At 37.5% G+C, this 20,006-nt stretch overlaps 4 protein-coding genes and 1 pseudogene across 6 annotated transcripts; 4 read left to right on the top strand and 1 right to left on the bottom strand.

Annotated features, from left to right (window-relative positions):
* Positions 1,169–3,737, top strand: LOC18776631 (60S ribosomal protein L13-1). Its single transcript, XM_007209543.2, has 5 exons — positions 1,169–1,357; positions 2,194–2,309; positions 2,469–2,602; positions 3,007–3,165; positions 3,277–3,737. Exons 2-5 carry the CDS (start codon positions 2,201–2,203, stop codon positions 3,496–3,498), a joined length of 624 nt encoding a protein of 207 aa, XP_007209605.1. The 5' UTR covers positions 1,169–1,357; positions 2,194–2,200; the 3' UTR covers positions 3,499–3,737.
* LOC18776133 (acyl-CoA-binding protein) lies at positions 5,424–7,325 on the top strand. The gene is made up of 4 exons (XM_007209740.2): positions 5,424–5,696; positions 6,699–6,816; positions 6,953–7,015; positions 7,108–7,325. Exons 1-4 carry the CDS (start codon positions 5,685–5,687, stop codon positions 7,185–7,187), a joined length of 273 nt encoding a protein of 90 aa, XP_007209802.1. The 5' UTR covers positions 5,424–5,684; the 3' UTR covers positions 7,188–7,325.
* Positions 7,719–11,823, bottom strand: LOC18777867. 3 transcript variants are annotated; one of them, XM_020564177.1, is made up of 4 exons: positions 10,874–11,823; positions 9,861–9,916; positions 9,575–9,767; positions 7,719–8,399 (listed from the first exon to the last, which is right to left on the bottom strand). In XM_020564177.1, exons 1-4 carry the CDS (start codon positions 11,810–11,812, stop codon positions 8,049–8,051), a joined length of 1,539 nt encoding a protein of 512 aa, XP_020419766.1. In that variant the 5' UTR covers positions 11,813–11,823; the 3' UTR covers positions 7,719–8,048. The 3 variants fall into 3 exon arrangements, with proteins under 3 accessions (XP_020419766.1, XP_020419764.1, XP_020419765.1); XM_020564175.1 differs by having other exon boundaries at positions 7,719–8,402; positions 10,874–11,817; XM_020564176.1 differs by having other exon boundaries at positions 7,719–8,402; positions 9,575–9,764; positions 10,874–11,817.
* On the top strand, positions 13,390–16,206 carry LOC18776890 (annotated as a pseudogene).
* Positions 18,171–19,392, top strand: LOC18777284 (DEAD-box ATP-dependent RNA helicase 2). Its single transcript, XM_007210005.2, has 3 exons — positions 18,171–18,705; positions 18,797–18,877; positions 19,230–19,392. Exons 1-3 carry the CDS (start codon positions 18,172–18,174, stop codon positions 19,326–19,328), a joined length of 714 nt encoding a protein of 237 aa, XP_007210067.1. The 5' UTR covers position 18,171; the 3' UTR covers positions 19,329–19,392.

Below are 20,006 nucleotides of genomic sequence, written 5' to 3'. Positions count from 1 at the left end.
ACGGAGCGGTAACTGGCCGGCGACGGGGGTAGTAGATGGCCGGCAGTGGTCGTAGCTGACCGGAAAGGAAATTGCCGGAGATGGACATGTGTCATAGTGTGCTTGCTTTTAAAGGAGTGGCATTGTGTGTAATTTTGATGTTTTTTAATTACATTATTGTAAAATTAGTACTACTTTTTGGTCTTTGGCCTTATGCTAATTAGGTGAAATTGTATTCCTATCTTCCAAATTAGTAAACTATATAGTGCCTTAAAATGAAAGCTCCCTACAATGAAGTGTTAAAGGGTTTGTATCCAACTACTTAGTATTTATTTGGTTGAGATGGAGCCATATACAAAACAACGTGATGTCCACTAGAGCTCCCATAAGAGCACTTTCACCCATTTGCTATAGCAAAAGGTATGGGAAGGCAAGGGTAGGTACTATTTATGTGAATAGTACCTGCTATAGCAATTTTTTTTTTTATGCATTCCGACCCATTGCCATAGCAACCCAAAGGTAACCACTATTCACATGAGATATGAGGAGAGGAATTTGTATGAATTTTAGTGTGGAAGTGAAGAACATGGCTAGGATTTATAGAAAAAAAATTTCTGAATTGTTTGGTATTTTTTTTCAAGTGCCCAGACTTGCTCAATCGTCCCAATTTCAAAATTGTGAGTTTCAAGCTGAAAAGTTACCCAATAACTCTAACATCTTGACAATCATACACCTAAAGTTTCATGAATTCTAAGCACGTTAAGACACTTTGCTCATAAAACAAGTTGTTTGATGTGTAAATAATATGTCTAACCACCTTAAGCAATCACCCTTATTTAGAAAACTAGTTTTCATTTTTTAAAAGACAAAGAACGAAAAGTGTTATCAAACATGTTTTCAGTTTTCAAAGAAAGTCAAAGCAAAAACTGAAAACAAAATGGTTATCAAACGAACTCATAACTAGCAAATTTGTCTCTCCAAAATTGTTGTATTCAACAATTTATCTATTTTGCTTATGTCAAATGTTTTTCTACGAAGCACTTGAAAGTCTTATGAAAATTTTAAATATTTTTACAATAAAAGTGTTTTTGCGAGAAGCATTTATAAGCATAAGTGCTGTCTAAAGAATCCTAAATCAGTAAAATTACATTTGAATGACTTGATTGGTACTTAAATAAAATTACAAGATTAAATTGTCACAATTTAAATGACAGTTATCAAAGTGGAAAATGAATGACAAAAAAAATGTAATTTGAAAAAAAAAAACAAAACAAAACAAAACCCAATCAGAGCCGTCCAAATGAGAGGGGCAGGTGTTTTAAAAGCCGAAGGAAACCCTAGTTCACCAGTCAGCCTGCAGGTGCTCTGTTTATAGCCGGTAACGTTCCCTACTTCCATTCTCTCTCTCTTTGATTCCGCAGTTTACTATACTGATCTATGCAGTTGTATCATTGTCCGTTGCGTTTATGAGCAAATGTTATTAAAATTGATTTCTAATGGGTATAGAAGATTTATATCCATTTGATGTCGGTATGATGTAATCTGGTTTACCACGTCAATTAGTTGTGTGGAGCCATTGTCAAATTCCCCTCTGCTTGTTAGTGCAATTGAAGTTTAAGTTTGTCATTGGTGTACTTGATGCCAGATGAAAAACTTATGCTTTTGTATTATATTGATCACTGTTTGAGGATAATAGCTTTTCGAACTTGGATTCTCAAGCACTTCTAGTGTTGCAATTTGGGTTCTGTAACTTCTGTTGTATGCCGGTGCTAAAAACAAGAACAAACTTTTAAATGTGGCAACTTTTTTTGTTGTTGTTTTTGGCAAGTTAGAAAATGTGCAAGCTGAGTTTCTTTGTTGTGAAATCTCAAGCATTTTTATTGATAAAATGCCAAGCTAATAAACAAAAATTGCAGAACCCATTTCCCTTTTAACTCAATTGAAAAACAGTATGGCTATTTATAATTTATTTCCCTTTGTCTCTGACCATGTCCACTAGCTTTTGAATGGGTATGTGTTAATTGCAATTGCTTTCTTAGTTTCTTGTTCATACAACGGCTTGTATTTTATGTTGTTTTTGCCTGCTTTAAAACTGTTTCTCTTAATCTTTGTGCTGTTTCGTACCCTTCTTTGTTACATGTTTGGGATGATATGTAAAAGAACTGAATGTGCATTGCTTTATTTTGAAGTCCCTTGTTCAAATCCCTATTGCAGGTAAGTCATGGTGAAGCACAACAATGTCATTCCTAGCTCGCACTTCAGAAAGCATTGGCAGAATTATGTGAAAACGTGGTTTAATCAGCCAGCGCGTAAAACACGGAGAAGAAAGGGTAAGAAATTAGATATTCAATTGATTATTACCTTACCTCTAATGAAAAAATATTTGATTACCCAATCTTTGTTAATTTTGTGTATTCCTTTCATTGTTTGGGTTAATCAGATATTCTTATTACTTTTTTCTTCTCTATGTTGGTTGATACCATCTCCAGCCCGTCAAGAGAAAGCTGTGAAGATTTTTCCTCGCCCTACATCTGGACCACTGCGGCCTATCGTTCATGGCCAAACGTTAAAATACAATATGAAAGTAAGATCTGGCAGAGGATTTACTCTTGAAGAACTGAAGGTGAGACTATTGTTTTTGATATAATTGTTGCTCATCTCAAAAAGGGAAGGGAAATTTCTAGTGCTTGTCATGTTAATGTTTTGTCTTAGTAGGGTACATGGTTCTGCATATACTAAAGTTTAGTTATAACAATGTTTGTTTCGGTTAGTAATGGATCCTCGAATGAGGTCTAGGGAATCCAATTCCGTCCGTCATATAAGAAACTATTATCAATGTTCGGAAACTTGTGGTTTCAACAGTTTTTTTTTACCCCTTTTGCCTTTAATTTGAATTTTTCTGATAGGATGAATGGAGTTTCCTACAGTTTTTCTGCACATTCTGAATATTACCTATATTCAGGAAAATGTTGGAATTATGGATTGCTCGCTTATCCTTTGCTTTGATGTATTTGTAATCTATTACAGACTGCTGGTATCCCGAAGAAGCTTGCTCCAACCATTGGCATAGCTGTTGATCATCGCCGCAAAAATCGATCTCTAGAAGGTCTTCAAGCAAATGTTCAGAGGTTGAAAACATACAAGGCCAAGTTAGTTGTCTTCCCAAGACGTGCACGGAAGTTGAAGGTAATAATATTCTTTTAATATATTCAACATGTATATAGAGTGTGATATTCTTGTTGTTGCTATCTGTATGCAAGTTGCAACCTTTAATTGCATAAACTTGTTGTGTCTTAGGCTGGCGATTCAAGTCCTGAGGAGCTTGCCAATGCTACCCAAATTCAAGGCCCTTACATGCCCATTGTAAGGGAGAAGCCAACTGTTGAGCTTGTGAAGGTTACAAATGATATGAAGGCATTTAAGGCTTATGACAAGCTACGCGTTGAGCGTATGAATGAACGTCATGTTGGTGCGAGACTGAAGAAGGCTGCCGAGGCAGAGAAGGAAGAAAAGAAATAGGTGGAGTACTGAGTTTATTAGTCTGCCATCGGCAGGTGTTAAATTTTGGTTGGAATGTTGAGAAATTTCTTCTGTCCATCATGCATTTGAGTATTTGGATTTTAACAATTATCTTAAGACTGCTGCTGTTACTATTGGTCCTTGATTGAGTTAGTCTCTTGGGAGTCCGAGTTCATTTCCTTTCGTTATGGTTTTATTGAAGAGAAAACCTCTACTCTTCAAATCGTTCGAGTTCTCCATTCAGTGTCATAAACAAATAAATATATGATTTGGGCCAAAAACTTCAAAAACAATTTTCAGATATGCATACAATCCAAATTTAATCTTGGTTTCAAAACTAGTTTTTGAATCATGAACGGAAGCAAAAGCTAAAAATGATGAAGTGATCGTACTGTTGTTTAAGCTAAAGCACTTATGTTTTGTACTACAACCACCGGATTAGCAATGCTTTGTGGTGTTCGATTTGTTTCTGTTGAAGATTTGGCTGGCAATTTCCAGGTTTTGTAGGAAGCCAATCTAGAGTTCAACAATCCGCATAACAAGCCAACTTGGGAGAGTTAAGAGGGGCTAATCGAAGTGGGTTTGATTCACAATTCTGGTTTAAAAAGTTATGCAGGTCTACATCCAAACCAACAATTGGTCCTGAGATGTATGTCTAACCTATATTTTTTTCAATAGTACAAGTGATAGTCTAAATTTAATCTAATTTACCGGGAGGAAGACTAAAACTTGGATGAAAGGAGGCGGATTCACTGCTCTTACCCAAATAGTCTAACCCACGTCAACCATGTCTGACCCGAGTGTAAAATAGACAAATTAGACAATTTATAGTTTCAATTTTGAGATGTGGGAAAGTTCGAGAGAATTGCAATAATGGAGTTCACAATGGTAGCAGAGAGAGAGAAGTGGATTTCCGGTGTTGGGGGTGTGGAAAGATAATAGTTTGTTTTTGGTCGAAAGGAAAGATAATAGCTTTGCATATACTAAAATTGAATAATCTATATATATAAAGTAAAAGGCAGAGAATGGTGAAACATTCAAAATACCAGAAAATGCCCTTGGTTAATGCAAACATTAAGAATTGAAATTATTAATTAAATGAGGATAATATGGAAAATTCACAATTTTTCGTATTAAAAAAATTAAAATTAAAAGAAAATTCAGATAATGAATCCTATTTTTATGGAACACAAATATCCATTATCTTTTTTAATTCTAAAATAAATTTAAATTTTTTTTTAAAAAAAACCTCTCGCATGCGCTGAAGCGCGTGCAAAGAGACTAGTGATAATAAAATTTGTCGTACAAGCGATGTGATATAATGCATGCAATTTTTTTTTATTTTTTTATTTATAATAAATATATTCAGATATTTCTTTTAGGTAGATAGATCATAGAAGGGCATCAAAAGGTGGTTAGTTGTTACACCTAAAAACGTTAAGACCCATAAAAGCCTACCCACATATGGGACCTCTCTGTTTTATTCTCACCTCTCACTCACACCATCATCTTGAATTAATACCACACGGAATATGCTTTCGTAAGGGGAAGAATAATATATATAAATATTAAAAAAATATTATAACTAGTAACACTACAATCTAATTCCAAATTTTTTTAAGAAATTTTTTTTATAATGTGAGTTCAAATATCAAGAGCTTCTACATTGAGGATTTTAAGTTAACGGCTTTTAATCTCAGGTATTCATTATACGTGTTAGTGAGTTTAATATGCATCGTACATGAGATCAAATAACTGAAATTAGAACCTTACCATAAAATCCTTAACCGAGCATTTCCCTCAAATATCATGTACTATTGTTGTGAAAAAAAGAAAAAAATTTCTTTGTTGGAAAAGACATTTTATTAAAATAATATCATAAGATGTGTATAATGAATAACCAGAATCTATAACCCCAAAAAACGTGACAATCAAGAACAAGAAAAGCACGGCATCCTAATTTTTTTATTTTTTTTATTTTTACAACTTGAGAGAACCAAAAGCCCAACAAAAAAAAAAACAAATCACGCCAAACGTTGCGTGGCTTGTATTAATAATAGACGACGGGACATTAGAATCAGAGACTGCTTATATATCACCACCTCGATTCCACCACCACACACGCATACGGCACTGCGACTCCGTGCGTTGAACCAACAGCAGATTCAATCTCGCAGATCGAGCAAATGGGTTTGAAGGTATTCTCTTAATTCTATTCCGCTTCCATTGTTTTCAATTTTAGTCTGTACTTACTGAGAAAATCAGCGTTTCTGTAGGTTCTGTTTTGGTTAATTTTTCTTCTACTGAAGTGAAATTAGTTCAGATCTGTATGTAATATGTTGGGTTTGAATCTGTTACTCTTTTTGTTTAATTGGTGAAGAATCAGCAAGAATTATAGTTAATTGTAGTGGGTTCTCTTCGTTTTCTCTGTTTTGGACTGTTGATCTTCATTTTGGTTGAAGTTCTTGATCTACATATCATGGATCAGAGCTTCAGTTCAGATCCAGATGGTATTATCAAAATGCAAATCCTATAGTGAGGTTTTTCACTCCTTTTCATTACATTCTGGTTGCTTGTTTTCTTTAACTGAACATAGGGAGAAGAAATGTCGAAGATTTCCACCACCTACCTATCAACTTCCCAATAATTATTTTAAGAAAATGTCATCTAATAAACTTTTCTGCTTATGATATTATGATATTAATTAGGTGAATAAACTTCCCTATAAACTTTGGACTTTGGAACTGCATGTGCATCATCAGTCACTCCTAAACTTTATCGTGTAAAGAAGCTTTGTATGCTCCCAAAGTTATGCATAGCATATGTTAATTTTGGAGTTGTGAGTTAGCGTTCTACACCTTAGCAAGAGTATGGCTTTATGATTTGTGATTTAGCTTGTTATTTACTACCTGTGAAAAGTTGCAAATTTGAACATAGGTCCGAGGCATACCTAGTTAGTAGCTGACAGAATCTTCACTTGCAATGAAGTAAATTTTATTTTTATTTGCCGAATTATTTCGTTGCTCCATTGCTTTTATGAATTACAGATGGTTAGCCTAAGGGGAAATTCAAATGTTTTTGTAGTTCTTGGCATCAATTCTTTTATAGTTTCCTTATAACTTAGGTCTTTATGTTTTTATTTGGAATGATGATGAATAGTTATGTTCTGAATCACATTTGACTGGGATGGGGTCTTGCAGGAGGAGTTTGATGAGTATGCTGAAAAAGCCAAGACTCTTCCAGAGTCAACAACCAATGAGAACAAGCTCATCCTCTATGGGCTGTACAAGCAAGCCACTGTTGGTGCAGTGAACACCAGTAAGTATAATGCTCCCTAAAATTATCATTAGTCCACTATTTTTCATTCTCTCATTGCTTTACAAACTAGAGATAGTTAACTGTCCGGTCCTCTAAATTTTCCCTTCATGTTTGTTCCTTTGTGGCTGACTTGCAGGCCGCCCGGGAATATTCAATATGAGGGACAGAGCAAAGTGGGATGCATGGAAGGCTGTTGAAGGTAATACATCTGAGCAAATTGATTTTTACCGTTTCATGTCAATCTTCTTTTACTCTAGCATAATTCTGAATTTTTTTTAACCTTCGTGGCAGGGAAATCCAAGGAGGAAGCCATGGGAGACTATGTTACAAAGGTGAAGCAGTTGCTGGAAGAGGCTGGAGCTTCTACTTGATGTTTTCCTGTGGTGTTCTTGCCTGATTCAAAATAAACTTTGTAGTTTTTCGCACTGGTACCCTGTTATATCTAAATTTGTGTGTGATTCGTCTATGATTTGCTTTAAGTATATATGATCTTAGTAAATGGTTCCCTAGATTAATTTGCAGAAATACTACCTTACAAATTGCCACCTATAAATGTAGGGGTAGACAACATTTGAACTCTGATCTTGGAGAAAGACTTCTTTGAAACGGGGATAGCACTAGTTGCAACTAAGTGTTTCTCCTGATTCTTGGGGTAGAGGACATTCGAACTCTAATATAGGGTGTAGGGGTGAACTTCCCACCACTAAAGCTACAAGTATCCGCAACTTACGTGACTTGTTTTTAAGGACTCTTGACATATCATAACAAATGACAGCCCAAACCCTCAAAAAGTCCCCACATGCTATTCCATTACCCACTCTGAAAATTGGCAAATGAACAAAATGCATCTCTAACGTAATATATAAATTTTTTTAGTGCTTTAAGTGAAGTCAACGAACTTAAGATAAATTCTCATATGTAAAACCAAAATTTTGTAGAGACCTCAAATCTTAACATGGACAAAGTTGTAAGAGCCCTACGATAATTTTAAGAAACATACAAGATGACTTGCGTTTTGATATGCGTGTCTTTATGAGACTATTTAAGATTAATCAACAGATTTTCAAGCCAAAAAAAGAATGGAAGGAAAAGGAAAATAGACAACATATACAGATGCTACCATAAACAAAGTGGAATGAGGACATCGAACCGCCACCCTTATGGCTTGGATCAGGATACTTACAAAAAGAGTAAACAATTTGGTGGACAGATTTGAATTCAAGTCTAGAGATTTATTGAACAAAAGGATACCTAGAAATATAGTATTCCCTTACGCGAGAAGCACCGTCTCTGGCCAAAATACCTTCAAGATCTCCAATAATTCTGGCCAACCATATCTCCAAATTTCTCTGGATGTCTTTGAAGTTGTTTCTAATGGAATCCAAAGACCGTCGAGTGGTAAGTTTGGCCTGGTTCCCCACCTCACCCCCATAATAACTCTTCCCAATCTCTGTTTGTACTGCCATCAGCTTCTGTGCAGTTTCTGATGCACGTTGCTGAAGTCTAAATGATTCAAGTAAAAATTCTGTTTGTCTTTGCGTACGAAACTCTGGACTGAGTGTGGGTTCAGAGGGATCACTATCCTGCTGTTAAAACAAGACAATTTTGTGAACACAACAAAAAATTAAATCTGTCAACTACCTTTGGAGACAATTGCTAAAAGTTCCAAAAGTAAAAACAGATGCAAGTAACAAAAAAGACAGTTCAGGTATAATTCATGACCAAGAACTGGCACTTGATATGATAAGGGGCAATGAACTACCACAGAAATATTTATATTTTAATTTTTGTGAATTGCTAATTTAATTAATTTCAAATAAGTCATATCTTCTTATTGGTAAAAAAAAGGCTGAGTTTATAATCAAAAGTTAGATTAGGCATGGATAGACTAAATGAAATGTCATTTTTTTGCACATGTTTACAAAGCACTTTCCAAATTACCCCACATTTAGAATTACACAAAAAAGACTATTTTTCTCAAAGAAGTCTACATAGAAAAACTAGAATATCGTAAGAAGAGTTCGTTAATCAGTTGCACATTTGGGAATCAAAAACTCGTTAATTTCACAGGCATTTTGAAATAGAGGTTTATTAGATCTCAAATTTTAACAAAGGATTGTTCGGTGCTAGCAGCAATAACTAAGTACATGACGATTAATTAAGGGTAATGATTTCCCCACTCCAATTTTATCCACTTACACTCCTTTTTTAGTTATAAAATGGAGTGTAAGTGGATAAAATTGGAGTGGGGAAATCACCACTCTTAATTAAAATATGTGTATGCTTAACTAATTGGTGGGCTTGAATTATAGTCAGAGCCACAGGACCTTGTCAACTTGCCAATATAACAGGCATTGACGGCAAATCTCTTGTTGATCCCCCAAAAAAAAGAAAAAAAAATAGACAGCTAATCTCTTGCATACAAAAATCTATTTTGTTTCTAATTTTTTCGGAGTTTTTTTTTTGGGGTACTTTCTTCTGTTAAGAGAAGATTGTAACCTTAATAACTTTTCACTATAGCACACATCAACAGGAATGCTTGCATACTCAGACATATTGTAAGGCAGAAGCTTCATAATAACAAAGCATTTTGCTTCACATATACACAGAACTCTCTTTTCTTTCTTCTCCTTTTGTGTTTACTTCTCTTTCTATTGTACCTTCTTTTGTTAAAATTTGGGTTTTCTAAACGAAATAACAGACCAATAAGATGATAAAATAGCATAAAACAAGTAAAACAAGGGCGATCAAACATTACCATTCTTCTGCACAGATCATCTATCTTCCCTGCAAGAGCTTGATACCTCTTGGCCTGCTTCCTCATCAATGAAGGTACCTTGGAAAGATCACTGTTTCCAATATTTTCCAAATTTAGCAATTCTTGTTCAAGTAATTTTAGTTTAGAGGATACTCTGGTCGATTCACCATCTAGCTTCCAAGGGGACTCCCTTCTAGGCGAGAAAGACATGTTGATCTCTCATTAGCTACAGAGTTTTAATTAAATGCCTCAGAAATTATCAGTATATAGAATGTTAAATATACACCTTGGTACAAAATGCTTCATATGATACAATGGTTCAAGGGACTCATACTGTACATCCTGCAAAAGGATGAAAACGGATCAAACACATTAAATACCTTACCAATTTAATCAATTAGGCAAATGTTTAAATAAAAAAAGTTCAAAAAATGGCCTTAATAAAGAAATCCTATAGAAACAAAGTTAACTTATTTGCCTTTTTTAAAGAAAAATAAGTATGTAAATTTAAATAGTACAAGTGGTATTCACACCAGCAATGTGGTGAAAGAAGATCACATGGAATCGCTTTTTAATAGGTCCCAATTAGATCACATGGAATCACTTTTTAATAGGTCCCAATTAAGTTTGATGGCTCAGATGGTCCAACATGTCTAACCCATTTCTAAGGAACAAAAGAACAATAAATTGTTGCCACTTGCCACATAGAAAAAGGAATGCTATCCGAAAGAAGTTAAAATTTTATCCAAAAAAAAAATTGAAGACACAATAAAGAAAGAAATTTAAGGAAACACAAGGGAAAAGGAGAAGACATAAATTTCTTTTTTCATTTTTCTAAAAGCTACAATAGTTCATCAAATTATTGGCAGAGAATATGGGTGTTGAACTTATTACAGCCATAAGTCACCTATCTCCTACAGAGGCTAAAGACTATATGCCAAGTCACATAATTTTTGGATAACTATTCACTTTACATATGGAAACAACACATGCCTTCCAAAATGCAACTTGTTTGCTAGTTCTGAAGAAGACAATGGACCTGTGTCTTACCAAATGCTTTGACTCGTTTTTAAATAATGTTAAGCTAAGATGCTAATAATGGCTTTCGCTTCACTCAATTGCTGTCTTTGTTCATGTAAACAGCAAATAAGTTTTGGTGATGATTGGTGAGCTAGACACATCAACATCACAATCAAACACACAATGACCAAAGCAAAATATAATGGAAATTTTTTTGAGTCTTAATTGAAACAAAATTTACAAACATTGAAAGCCCAATAAGTGAAAATGGAGGCTAACCTGCCAGAGCTTGGAAGCATCGGCCACCAAGTGGGAGTCAAAGCCAAAGGCAATGGCATTGTCGTACACATTCACATCATCCTTGACTTGATGTTGTTGTTGTGATTGGAGGAGGCCAAAGTGGTCGTCTTCTTCAGCCTCACCGCCTCTGCTGGCCATGAACCCAATCATGTCGTCCCTCTCCCCAACCTCTCTCTCCAAATCTTGAATCCTAGCGCTCGACTCGTCCTGGGTTTTCTCCAACTCCACAATCCTTCCATGGAGGTGAGCAATTTCTTGGTGGGCCGCGTCGATCTGGTTCAGCAGCCGCTTCTCCTCCGCCTGCCAAGCGTTGCGGTGGCTGGCGAAGATCTCCACAACCCTCGCGTTGGCTTTCGAGTCCTCTTTTCTTCTCGATCTCATCTGTCTCACTTGTTCTTCCGCTTGCCATAGCCTCGCAGAGAGCTCGCTCACTTGGTTCTGTAGCTCTTGGAACTTGGTTGGAGCTAAAGCCAAGAAAATGCCCAAGCTCAGACCAAGGTACGAGCTCATAAGCTTCTTCAAATCGTCTTGTTCATCTCCTTCTACTTCTTGTTGTTTGGGTCTGTTTTGAGCCATGACTGGTACGGAGAGAAAAGTACAGAGAGATGGGAAAGGGAACTTTGGGTTTTGCTTGGGAAGTGAGTCGCTTTTGGGTTTGTGTGAGTGTTTGTTTGTGACTCTGAGAGGAAGGTTTTTGGTGGCCTTGGTCTTCTGGGCAGAGAGAGGGAAGAGAGGGAAAAAGGAGAGCTTTTGGGTTTTGGAACTGTGTGAGTTTGGGAAGCGAGTCGCTTTTTGGTGTGTCACTGTTTGTGAATTGGGGAAAGGAACCTTTTTCGCTTTTGGGCAGTATACCCTGCGTTTCTGGGATTGGGTATAGCCGTAGAGGACATGAAATTTGTCTCTATTACGGGTCGGCATTCAAACCGAAAACGAAAACTGGAAAACCCAGCGGAATTGGGCCGGAAAAAATCGAAAAAAATTGGATTGACCAAATACTGGACAGGACTGGACCAGTTTGGTCCAGTTTCAATTTCGGTTTTTGTCCTAAAAACATTGGATCGAATCGAACTAAAGTAGTTTTGTATTTTTAAATTTTTTAATAAAATATTTAAGTCAAATGCTAAATTTATAAGCCCATAAATAATCTTTCCTCTATTCCAACTCCAAATCACATTTTTAGGCCCAATTACCTCAATTTGCATGCAGTTGGGTCATTTGTGAATTTTTAAGCCCAAAAAATAACAATTTTAGTTGGGTTTTGTAAAAAAAAAATTCAAAATAAAAAACAAAATTCCGGTCCAAAGCTGAAATAATTGGAAACAAGCCCGAACATCCAGCATGGCGCTTGGCAATGTCTGAAGAAATCAATGCCTTGCTGCGAAATCAGACTTGGTCTCTTGTTCCTCCATCTCCCACACATACTCCAGTCAGTTGCAAATAGGTCTTCCGCATCAAGCATCACTCTGATGGCACTATTGAACGCTACAAGGCCTACCTAGTGGCTAAGGGATTTCATCAACGCCCTCGCATTGACTACTTTGAGACCTTCAGCCCTGTTGTCAAACCAGTCACAATTTGCACTATTCTCAGTCTTGCTGTTTCCCGCCGATGGTCCTTATGGCAACTTGATGTCAAGAATGCATTCCTTCATGGGTTCCTTCAAGAAGATGTATATATGGTCCAGCCCCCTGGTTTTGTGAACCTTGCTCATCCCACTCATGTCTGTAAACTTCACAAGTCTCTTTATGGCCTCAAACAGGCTCCGCGTGCATAGTTTAATTGTATCAGCACCTTCCTCTTATCTCTTAGTTTTTCAAGAAGTTTGGCAGACTCTTCACTTTTTATCTTTCAGTAGGGATCCCACACCATCTTTCTCCTCCTGTATGTTGACGACATTGTGATTACTGGCAGTGATTCCTCTCTTTTACAAAATTTTATATCTCTTTTGAGCTACCAATTTGACATCAAGAACCTTGGTCCTCTTAGTTACTTCTTGGGTTTACAGGTTGTTTCTCATGATGGTGCTCTTTATCTTAATCAACTCAAGTATGTTCCTGATTTGTTATACAAGAGTAATCTCCTACATGCCAAGCCCGCCCACTCCTCTTGCGGCCAAGTCTGTTCTAACTGCCAGTGATGGTGACTTGCTCGCTTCTCCCGCAAAATACCGTGAACTTGTGGGGAGTCTTCAGTACCTCACCCTTACCCGCCCAAATATTTCCTTTGCGGTCAACACTGTGGCCCAGTTTATGAGCTCTCCTCGCTCTCCTCACATGGTTGTCGTCAAGAGGATTCTCCGTTATGTTAAGGGCACCATTGACTTTGGCCTCCATTTTACACCCTAAAGTCCTTCCACTCGTCTCATCGTTTACTCAGATGCCGATTGGGCTAGGTACCCAGACTCCTGCCATTCGAAAACTGGCTACCTCATCTACTTGGGCTCCAATCTTATTTCCTGGTGCTCCAAAAAGCAGCAAATAGTTTCGCGCTCCAGTATGGAATCTAAGTACCGTGCTCTTGCTCATGCCTGCGCCGAATCTTCTTGGCTCTGTTCTGTGTTACATGAACTGGGCGTTCGACTGCCTTTTCCAGTTCTCATGCATTGTGACAATCTCAACACAACTTATATGGTGGCACACCCGGTATTCCATGCTCATACTCGCCACATTGAACTTGACTACCACTTTGTTCGCGAGAAGGTGGCCCTTGGGAGTCATCAAGTCTGCTTCATCCCCTCTATTGATCAACCTACTGATCTTCTCACTAAACCACTTCACAAGCCACGCCACCATCTCTTATGTTCCAAACTTGTTCGTCCAAGGCCGCTCAGTTTGCAGAGGGGCTATTAAACCACACGCACTCATCAAGGAAGAAGAATTTGAAACGGATTTCTTCTTAATCACAATAGTTGACTTGCTCTCCAAATATTTTGTATTTACTACCATTCAAGGTTTTTACCGTTTATATCTTTATTGTGCAATTATAAATATTGGAATATTTACACAAAGGAATACAATCAGAATTCAAACTTCTACAACAACTGACTACTGCTACAAGAATTATTCACACAATACTTTCGAAAAGACAAGAACGTTAAAGGCTTTTGGGAAATACAGGCATACAAGTGCATGCTTGCGTTGGAGGCAAAAGCGTGCGCGAGGATATCAGAAAGCTTGAGCATGGGGTTCATGTGGTTTGCGGAACTCCTGGTAGAGTCTTTGACATGATCAAGAGGAGAACTCTGCGAACTCGAGCCATTAAATTATTAGTTCCCGTAAGTTTCTCACACCTTCTCTTCTTCTTCCTTAATTAATTTCCCTTTATGTTTTAGGTTCTTAATTTTCTTAACCTTGGTTTGGTTTTTCAGGACGAGTCTGATGAGATGTTAAGTAGAGTATTCAAGGATCAGATTTACGATGTCTACCGATATCTTCCACCTGAGCTCCAGGTTTTCTTTCTCTTCCATTAATCTCTTATTAGTACTAGTCTAGTCCCCTCATTTGCTTTTGTGAGTTTGAGAGATTCCTTTGTTCGTTGACTAATGCCCTATAATATGTCTTCAGTATTATTGACAAAGCATCTCAATACAATAAGAGTTAACCAATTTAAATTCATAGATTTAATAGTGTTTAACCAGTTAACCAATAGCATTCTTTTCTTACTTGTATCAGTTATCTTTGTCTTGTAAAATTTTCTTCTAGTCTAAACATAAACCAGATCACGTCAACGAAGTAGGTTTTTTTCTGTACCTTGTTCCCAGACTTTGTTCGAAACTATACGTATGTTTGTCTGAATTCAGTTGTAATTTATTTTTGCAGGTTTGCTTAGTTTCTGCTACACTTCCTCATGAAATATTGGAGGTGACCAACAAGTTTATGACTGACCCTGTGAGGATACTTGTCAAACGTGATGAATTGACTTTGGAGGGAATCAAGCAATTTTTCGTCTCGATTGAAAGAGAAGAGTGGAAGTTTGATACATTATGTGATCTCTATGAGACTCTTACAATTACACAAGCTGTTATTTTTGTTGAGAGTGTTTGTCCCACATTGAAATGTTAAGGGACCTAGCCTGAGTTTATAAGGAGTTGGGCTACTCCCCCCATTGCCAATTGGTTTTGGGGTGGAACCTCAACTTCCTTCATGGTATCAGAGCGGGTTGCCTACGTGTGAAAGCCCAACGGCCACACGTGCTCCACGTCACCCAAAATGTGTTGTCCACGTGTTAGGCTTGAAAATTCGCCACACGTGCGGGGGCGTGTGAGAATGTGAAGGTAAAGAGTCCCACATTGGAAAGTTGAGAAACCTAGCAAGGGCTTATAAGGAGTTGGGTTACTCCCCCCATTGCCAATTGGTTTTGGGGTGGAACCTCAACTTCCTTCATGGTATCAGAGCAAGGCTTCACGTGTTGGGCCCAACGGCCACACGTGCTCCCACGTCACCCAATATGTGTTGTCCACGTGTTAGGCTTAAAAGTTCACCACACGTGCGGGGGCGTGTTGAGAGTGTTTGTCCCACATTGAAATGTTAAGGGACCTAGCCTGAGTTTATAAGGAGTTGGGCTACTCCCCCCATTGCCAATTGGTTTTGGGGTGGAACCTCAACTTCCTTCAATTTTCTGCAACACAAAACGAAGGCTCTCCGAAAAGTTGAGGAGTAACAACTTTACTGTGTCTTCAATGCATGGAGACATGCCTCAGAAGGAGAGAGATGCTATTACCCAAGAGTTGCACAGTGGCAATTCTCGTGTCCTCATCACAACAGATGTTTGGGCACGAGGCCTTGATTTCAGCAGGTAAGTTAAATTTTTTTTTTTCCTTTCTAATTGTCTAACAACCATCAGATTAATCTTAACTCTCTTCATGACATTGCTTCTAATTTCTCCTTCGTTCTGGTATTAATAGCAATTACCATGTTATACGTAGACAGACACTGATTTTCTAATTATTATTTTGGTGTTATTCCCCCTTTTTCAGGTTTCCTTGGTTATCAATTTTGATCTTCCAAACACTCGAGAGCTGTATATTCATCGGATTGGTCGTTCTGGTCGTTTTGGGCGCCAGGTATGCATGTATTCTGATTCTTATGCAAGTGCATTTGTAAGTATGTTTTGCTGATTATTGTTTATTAGCTTTATGTTTGCAAGTTTTAATCACAATTTGGTATTTTGTAGGGTGTGGCAATAAACTTTGTCAAAAGCGATGATATAAAGATCTTAAGAGACATTGAACAGCACTACAGCACCCAGATTGATGAAATGCCGACGAACGTTGCAGATTTGATATGACATCTCTGTTACTAATTTGTATACTAGCAGAAGCTAGAACTTTTAGAAGTTAAATTTTTGTTTAGGCTAGTGTGACTGAGATTTTAAAAGCAACTTAATGTATTTGGGAATTGGTCGGATTCAAGCTGGTTCCTGCATTCCATTATTGCAACTCTTACAAGTTTTGGTAATGTTGAACCAATGCCATGCAACTGCAGTGCCCTCGATTCATATAATCGGTTGAACTAATTAAATAGGTGAATGCTGTGAACAAATTACAGACTTGATATGAAGTAATTAAAATAATTGCCAATTTGCTCCAGTATTGTAAATTTCCTTGTTTTAGACTTTCTTGTATTTTCCATATTTGCTCCAGGATTTCCATCTAAGAATATAGCAGAGCATAACAGCGATTTACAGAATTTGGAACTTTATCAATCGCATTTTAGAGGCTTTGTCACGAAGGCCTTTGTAATCAGTATTACAATGCAAGACAAGACCGTAATATACAATGCTCCCAAGTAAGACAAGACGATCGAAAGCAGCATTTTAGACGATGTAGACCCGGAGTCCAATCGTAACCTAGTTGCTTTCTAATCAAACAGCGTCCACCAACCCCATGGGGTATGAGTAATTTGGAGGCAACACAATCGTGCTTAGTAGCCCACTCAAATGCACCCTTTACAATTTGAGTGCATATAAAATGCACATTTCAGGATTGAACTTTTTTTAATTTTGCTATTAAGCATATGAAATGCACCCTTTACATTCTTGCAAGTGACAACAAAGATTTAAGCAGTTCAGCTCTAACGTCTATCAACATGAATGTTTCACTAGTTGAAGAACTAATTGGTTGCCTATTGGGCCACGAAGGCATTTGTAATCACTATTGCAATGCAAGACAAGACAAGACGATCGAAAGAAGGATTTTCAACGTTGCAGACCCGGGTCCAATCGTATCCCAGTTGCTTTCTAATCAAACAGCGTCCACCAACCCCATGGGCATTTTAGTAACTAGGATGGTTTTTATTCCGACACAATTCAGCATCACTTTCATTCTAAAATCGAGTCCCGCTAAAGGATGAGAGTTCGCTCTTTGGTTACTCGGTGACGAAGACGACATTTGGGTAACCAGATTTTTCCTTGCCCCTTTTTCACTCTCTCACTACATCCGCCATTCTTCCTCTGCCCCTCTGCCACGATTTCTTTTTCTTTTCTCTCTGCACATAAACCCTAACACCTAAAGACTCAAAACTTAATACCTGAAGACTCAACCCCTAAACCCTAAAGACTCAAACCCTTAACACCTAACGTTCAAGACTGATTATTGTTAGGGTTCTCTTTTTTGTTTTGAGTGAAATCTATTTGTCTTTATTGTATGACAGTATGACTTATACATTGTCTTTTTGTGTTTGATTGATTTTTCAGGCAAGATTTGGAGAAGGCTTTACAAAGAAATCATAGCTTCAAACAGTTGGCAATTCATGTAATTTCTTGCATATAAAAGGTTATTGAGCTATGTAGTAGTAAAGGGAAGAAACGAGATTATTATACTTATATTTACAGGTTTTATTGTGTACTGGGTGTAATTATTGAGATCTCTTGAAAGCTTGACTTGATAGATTTAAGATTTTATTTCTTAACCAAGGTTAAATTATGCATCCTAATTCATGAAAGCAGGTTACGGAGGTACCTATATTGCATAGGGTTTGAAGCATAAAGCATTTTCAATAGTCATTAGCATCCCCCTTAAAAAAAAATTTCCGCACCCAAGTAATATGTAGTATCATATCTCTTTCCCTTGTCATTTATTGTTGGCTGCATTGGATAAATAGATCTTGTTTTTATTTTTATTTTAGAAAATTAGGGTTAGGGTATCTTTCCTTGATCGAGTTTTATTATTTTTCTTCTTAAACGCCCATCAATAAATGTTCATTGAGAGGCAAGGGTCAAAGCGAAACCATTCACCAATAGAAAAGGAGAAACCACTCTCAACCCTATTTGTTTTAGCCATGGCAGGGACATCAGAGAGACAGAGAAGCGGAATGGCATCGGACGAGAAGCTGGGGCGGGTGACGTCGGACGGACTAGAGCCAATTACGAGCTTTGATGAGATGGGGCTCAAGGACGATGTGCTTCGAGGCATCTACCAATACGGCTACGAGAAGCCCTCCGCCATCCAGCAACGGGCGGTCAGGAGCATTATCGGGGGACATGATGTGATAGCGCAAGCGCAGTCGGGTACCGGCAAGACCTCCATGATTGCCCTAAGCGTTTGCCACTTGGTGGACACCTCCTATCGAGACGTTCAAGCGTTGATATTGTGCCCTACGAGGGAATTGGCGGCACAGACTGAGAAGCTGATCTTAGGGGTTGGAAACTTCATAAACATACAAGTGCATGCTTGCGTTGGAGGAAAAAGTGTGGGTGAGGATATCAGAAAGCTTGAGCATGGAGTTCATGTGGTTTGCGGAACTCCTGGTAGAGTCTTTGACATGATCAAGAGGAGAACTCTGCGCACTCGAGCCATGAAATTATTAGTTCTTGTAAGGTTCTCACACCTTCTCTTCTTCCTTAATTAATTTTCCTTTATGTTTTAGTTTCTTAATTTTTTTTAATCTTGGTTTGGTTTTTCAGGACGAGTCTGATGAGATGTTAAGCAGAGGGTTCAAGGATCAGATTTACGATGTCTACCGATATCTTCCACCGGAGCTCCAGGTTTTCTTTCTCTTGGATTAATCTCTTATTAGTACTAGTCTTGTCCCCTCATTTGCTTTTGTGAGTTTGAGAAATTCATTTGTTCTTTGATTAATGCCCTATAGTATGTATTCAGTATTATTGACAATAGCAGCTCGATACAATAAGAGTTACCCAATTTAAATTCATAGAGTGTTTCGTACGTTCTTTTCTCGCGTGTAGCAATCATCTTTGTTTTGTTAAAAGTTTCTTCTAATCTATACATGAACCTGATCGCGTCAAGGAATATATTGGGTTTTTTCTTTACCAATTTCTCAGTCTTTGTTCAAAACTAGAATGTTTGTCTGAATTTAGTTGTAAATTATTTTTGCAGGTTTGCTTAGTTTCTGCTACACTTGCTCATGAAACCTTGGAGATGACCAAGAAGTTTATGACTGACCCTGTGAGGATACCTGCCCAACGTGAGATTTAAAAATAACTTAATGTATTTGGGTATTGGTCGAATTCAAGTTAGTTCCTGCATTCCATTATTGCAACTCTCACAAGTTTTGGTAATGTTGAACTAATGCCATGCAACTGCAGTGCCCTCGATTCATATAATCGGTTGAACTAATTAAATAGGTGAATGCTGTGAACAAATTACAGACTTGATATGAAGTAATTAAAATAATTGCCACATTTGCTCCAGTATTGTAAACTTCCTTGTTTTATACTTTCTTGTATTTGCCATATTTGCTCTAGGATTTCCATCTAAAAATATATATAGTAGAGCATAACAGCGATTTACAGGAGTTGAAACTTTATCAATCGCATTTTAGAGGCCTTGTCACGAAGGCCTTTGTAATCAGTATTGCAATGCGACAAGACCGTAATGACAATGCTCCCAAGTAAGACAAGACGATCGAAAGAAGCATTTTGGACGATGTAGACCCGGAGTCCAATCGTATCCTAATTGCTTTCTAATCAAACAGTGCCACCAACCCCATGGGGTATGAGTAATTTGGAGGCAACACAATCGTGCTTAGTAGCCCACTCAAATGCACCCTTTACAATTTGAGTGCATATAAAATGCACATTTCAGGATTGAACTTTTTTTAATTATGCAATTAAGCATATGAAATGCACCCTTTACATTCTTGCAAGTGACAAC

The sequence above is a fragment of the Prunus persica genome, chromosome G5, assembly GCF_000346465.2.
Source record: "Prunus persica cultivar Lovell chromosome G5, Prunus_persica_NCBIv2, whole genome shotgun sequence".
NCBI classification, from domain to species: domain Eukaryota; kingdom Viridiplantae; phylum Streptophyta; class Magnoliopsida; order Rosales; family Rosaceae; genus Prunus; species Prunus persica.
Note: the sequence above shows the minus strand (reverse complement) of the source record. Positions and strands in the feature narration are given on the sequence as shown.

Coding starts and splice junctions, on each gene's coding strand:
- LOC18776631 (XM_007209543.2), top strand. CDS start 2,201: ATGGTGAAGCACAACAATGTCATTCCTAGCTCGCACTTCAGAAAGCAT. Junction 2,603..3,006: donor TTACTCTTGAAGAACTGAAG/GTGAGACTATTG, acceptor AATCTATTACAG/ACTGCTGGTATCCCGAAGAA. Junction 3,166..3,276: donor GACGTGCACGGAAGTTGAAG/GTAATAATATTC, acceptor GTTGTGTCTTAG/GCTGGCGATTCAAGTCCTGA.
- LOC18776133 (XM_007209740.2), top strand. Junction 6,817..6,952: donor TGTTGGTGCAGTGAACACCA/GTAAGTATAATG, acceptor GCTGACTTGCAG/GCCGCCCGGGAATATTCAAT. Junction 7,016..7,107: donor TGCATGGAAGGCTGTTGAAG/GTAATACATCTG, acceptor CCTTCGTGGCAG/GGAAATCCAAGGAGGAAGCC.
- LOC18777867 (XM_020564175.1), bottom strand. CDS start 11,812: ATGCCGACCCGTAATAGAGACAAATTTCATGTCCTCTACGGCTATACC. Junction 9,917..10,873: donor ATGCTTCCAAGCTCTGGCAG/GTTAGCCTCCAT, acceptor ATCCTTTTGCAG/GATGTACAGTATGAGTCCCT. Junction 9,768..9,860: donor ATGAAGCATTTTGTACCAAG/GTGTATATTTAA, acceptor TTTCTCGCCTAG/AAGGGAGTCCCCTTGGAAGC.
- LOC18777284 (XM_007210005.2), top strand. CDS start 18,172: ATGGCAGGGACATCAGAGAGACAGAGAAGCGGAATGGCATCGGACGAG. Junction 18,706..18,796: donor CCATGAAATTATTAGTTCTT/GTAAGGTTCTCA, acceptor TTGGTTTTTCAG/GACGAGTCTGATGAGATGTT. Junction 18,878..19,229: donor ATCTTCCACCGGAGCTCCAG/GTTTTCTTTCTC, acceptor TTATTTTTGCAG/GTTTGCTTAGTTTCTGCTAC.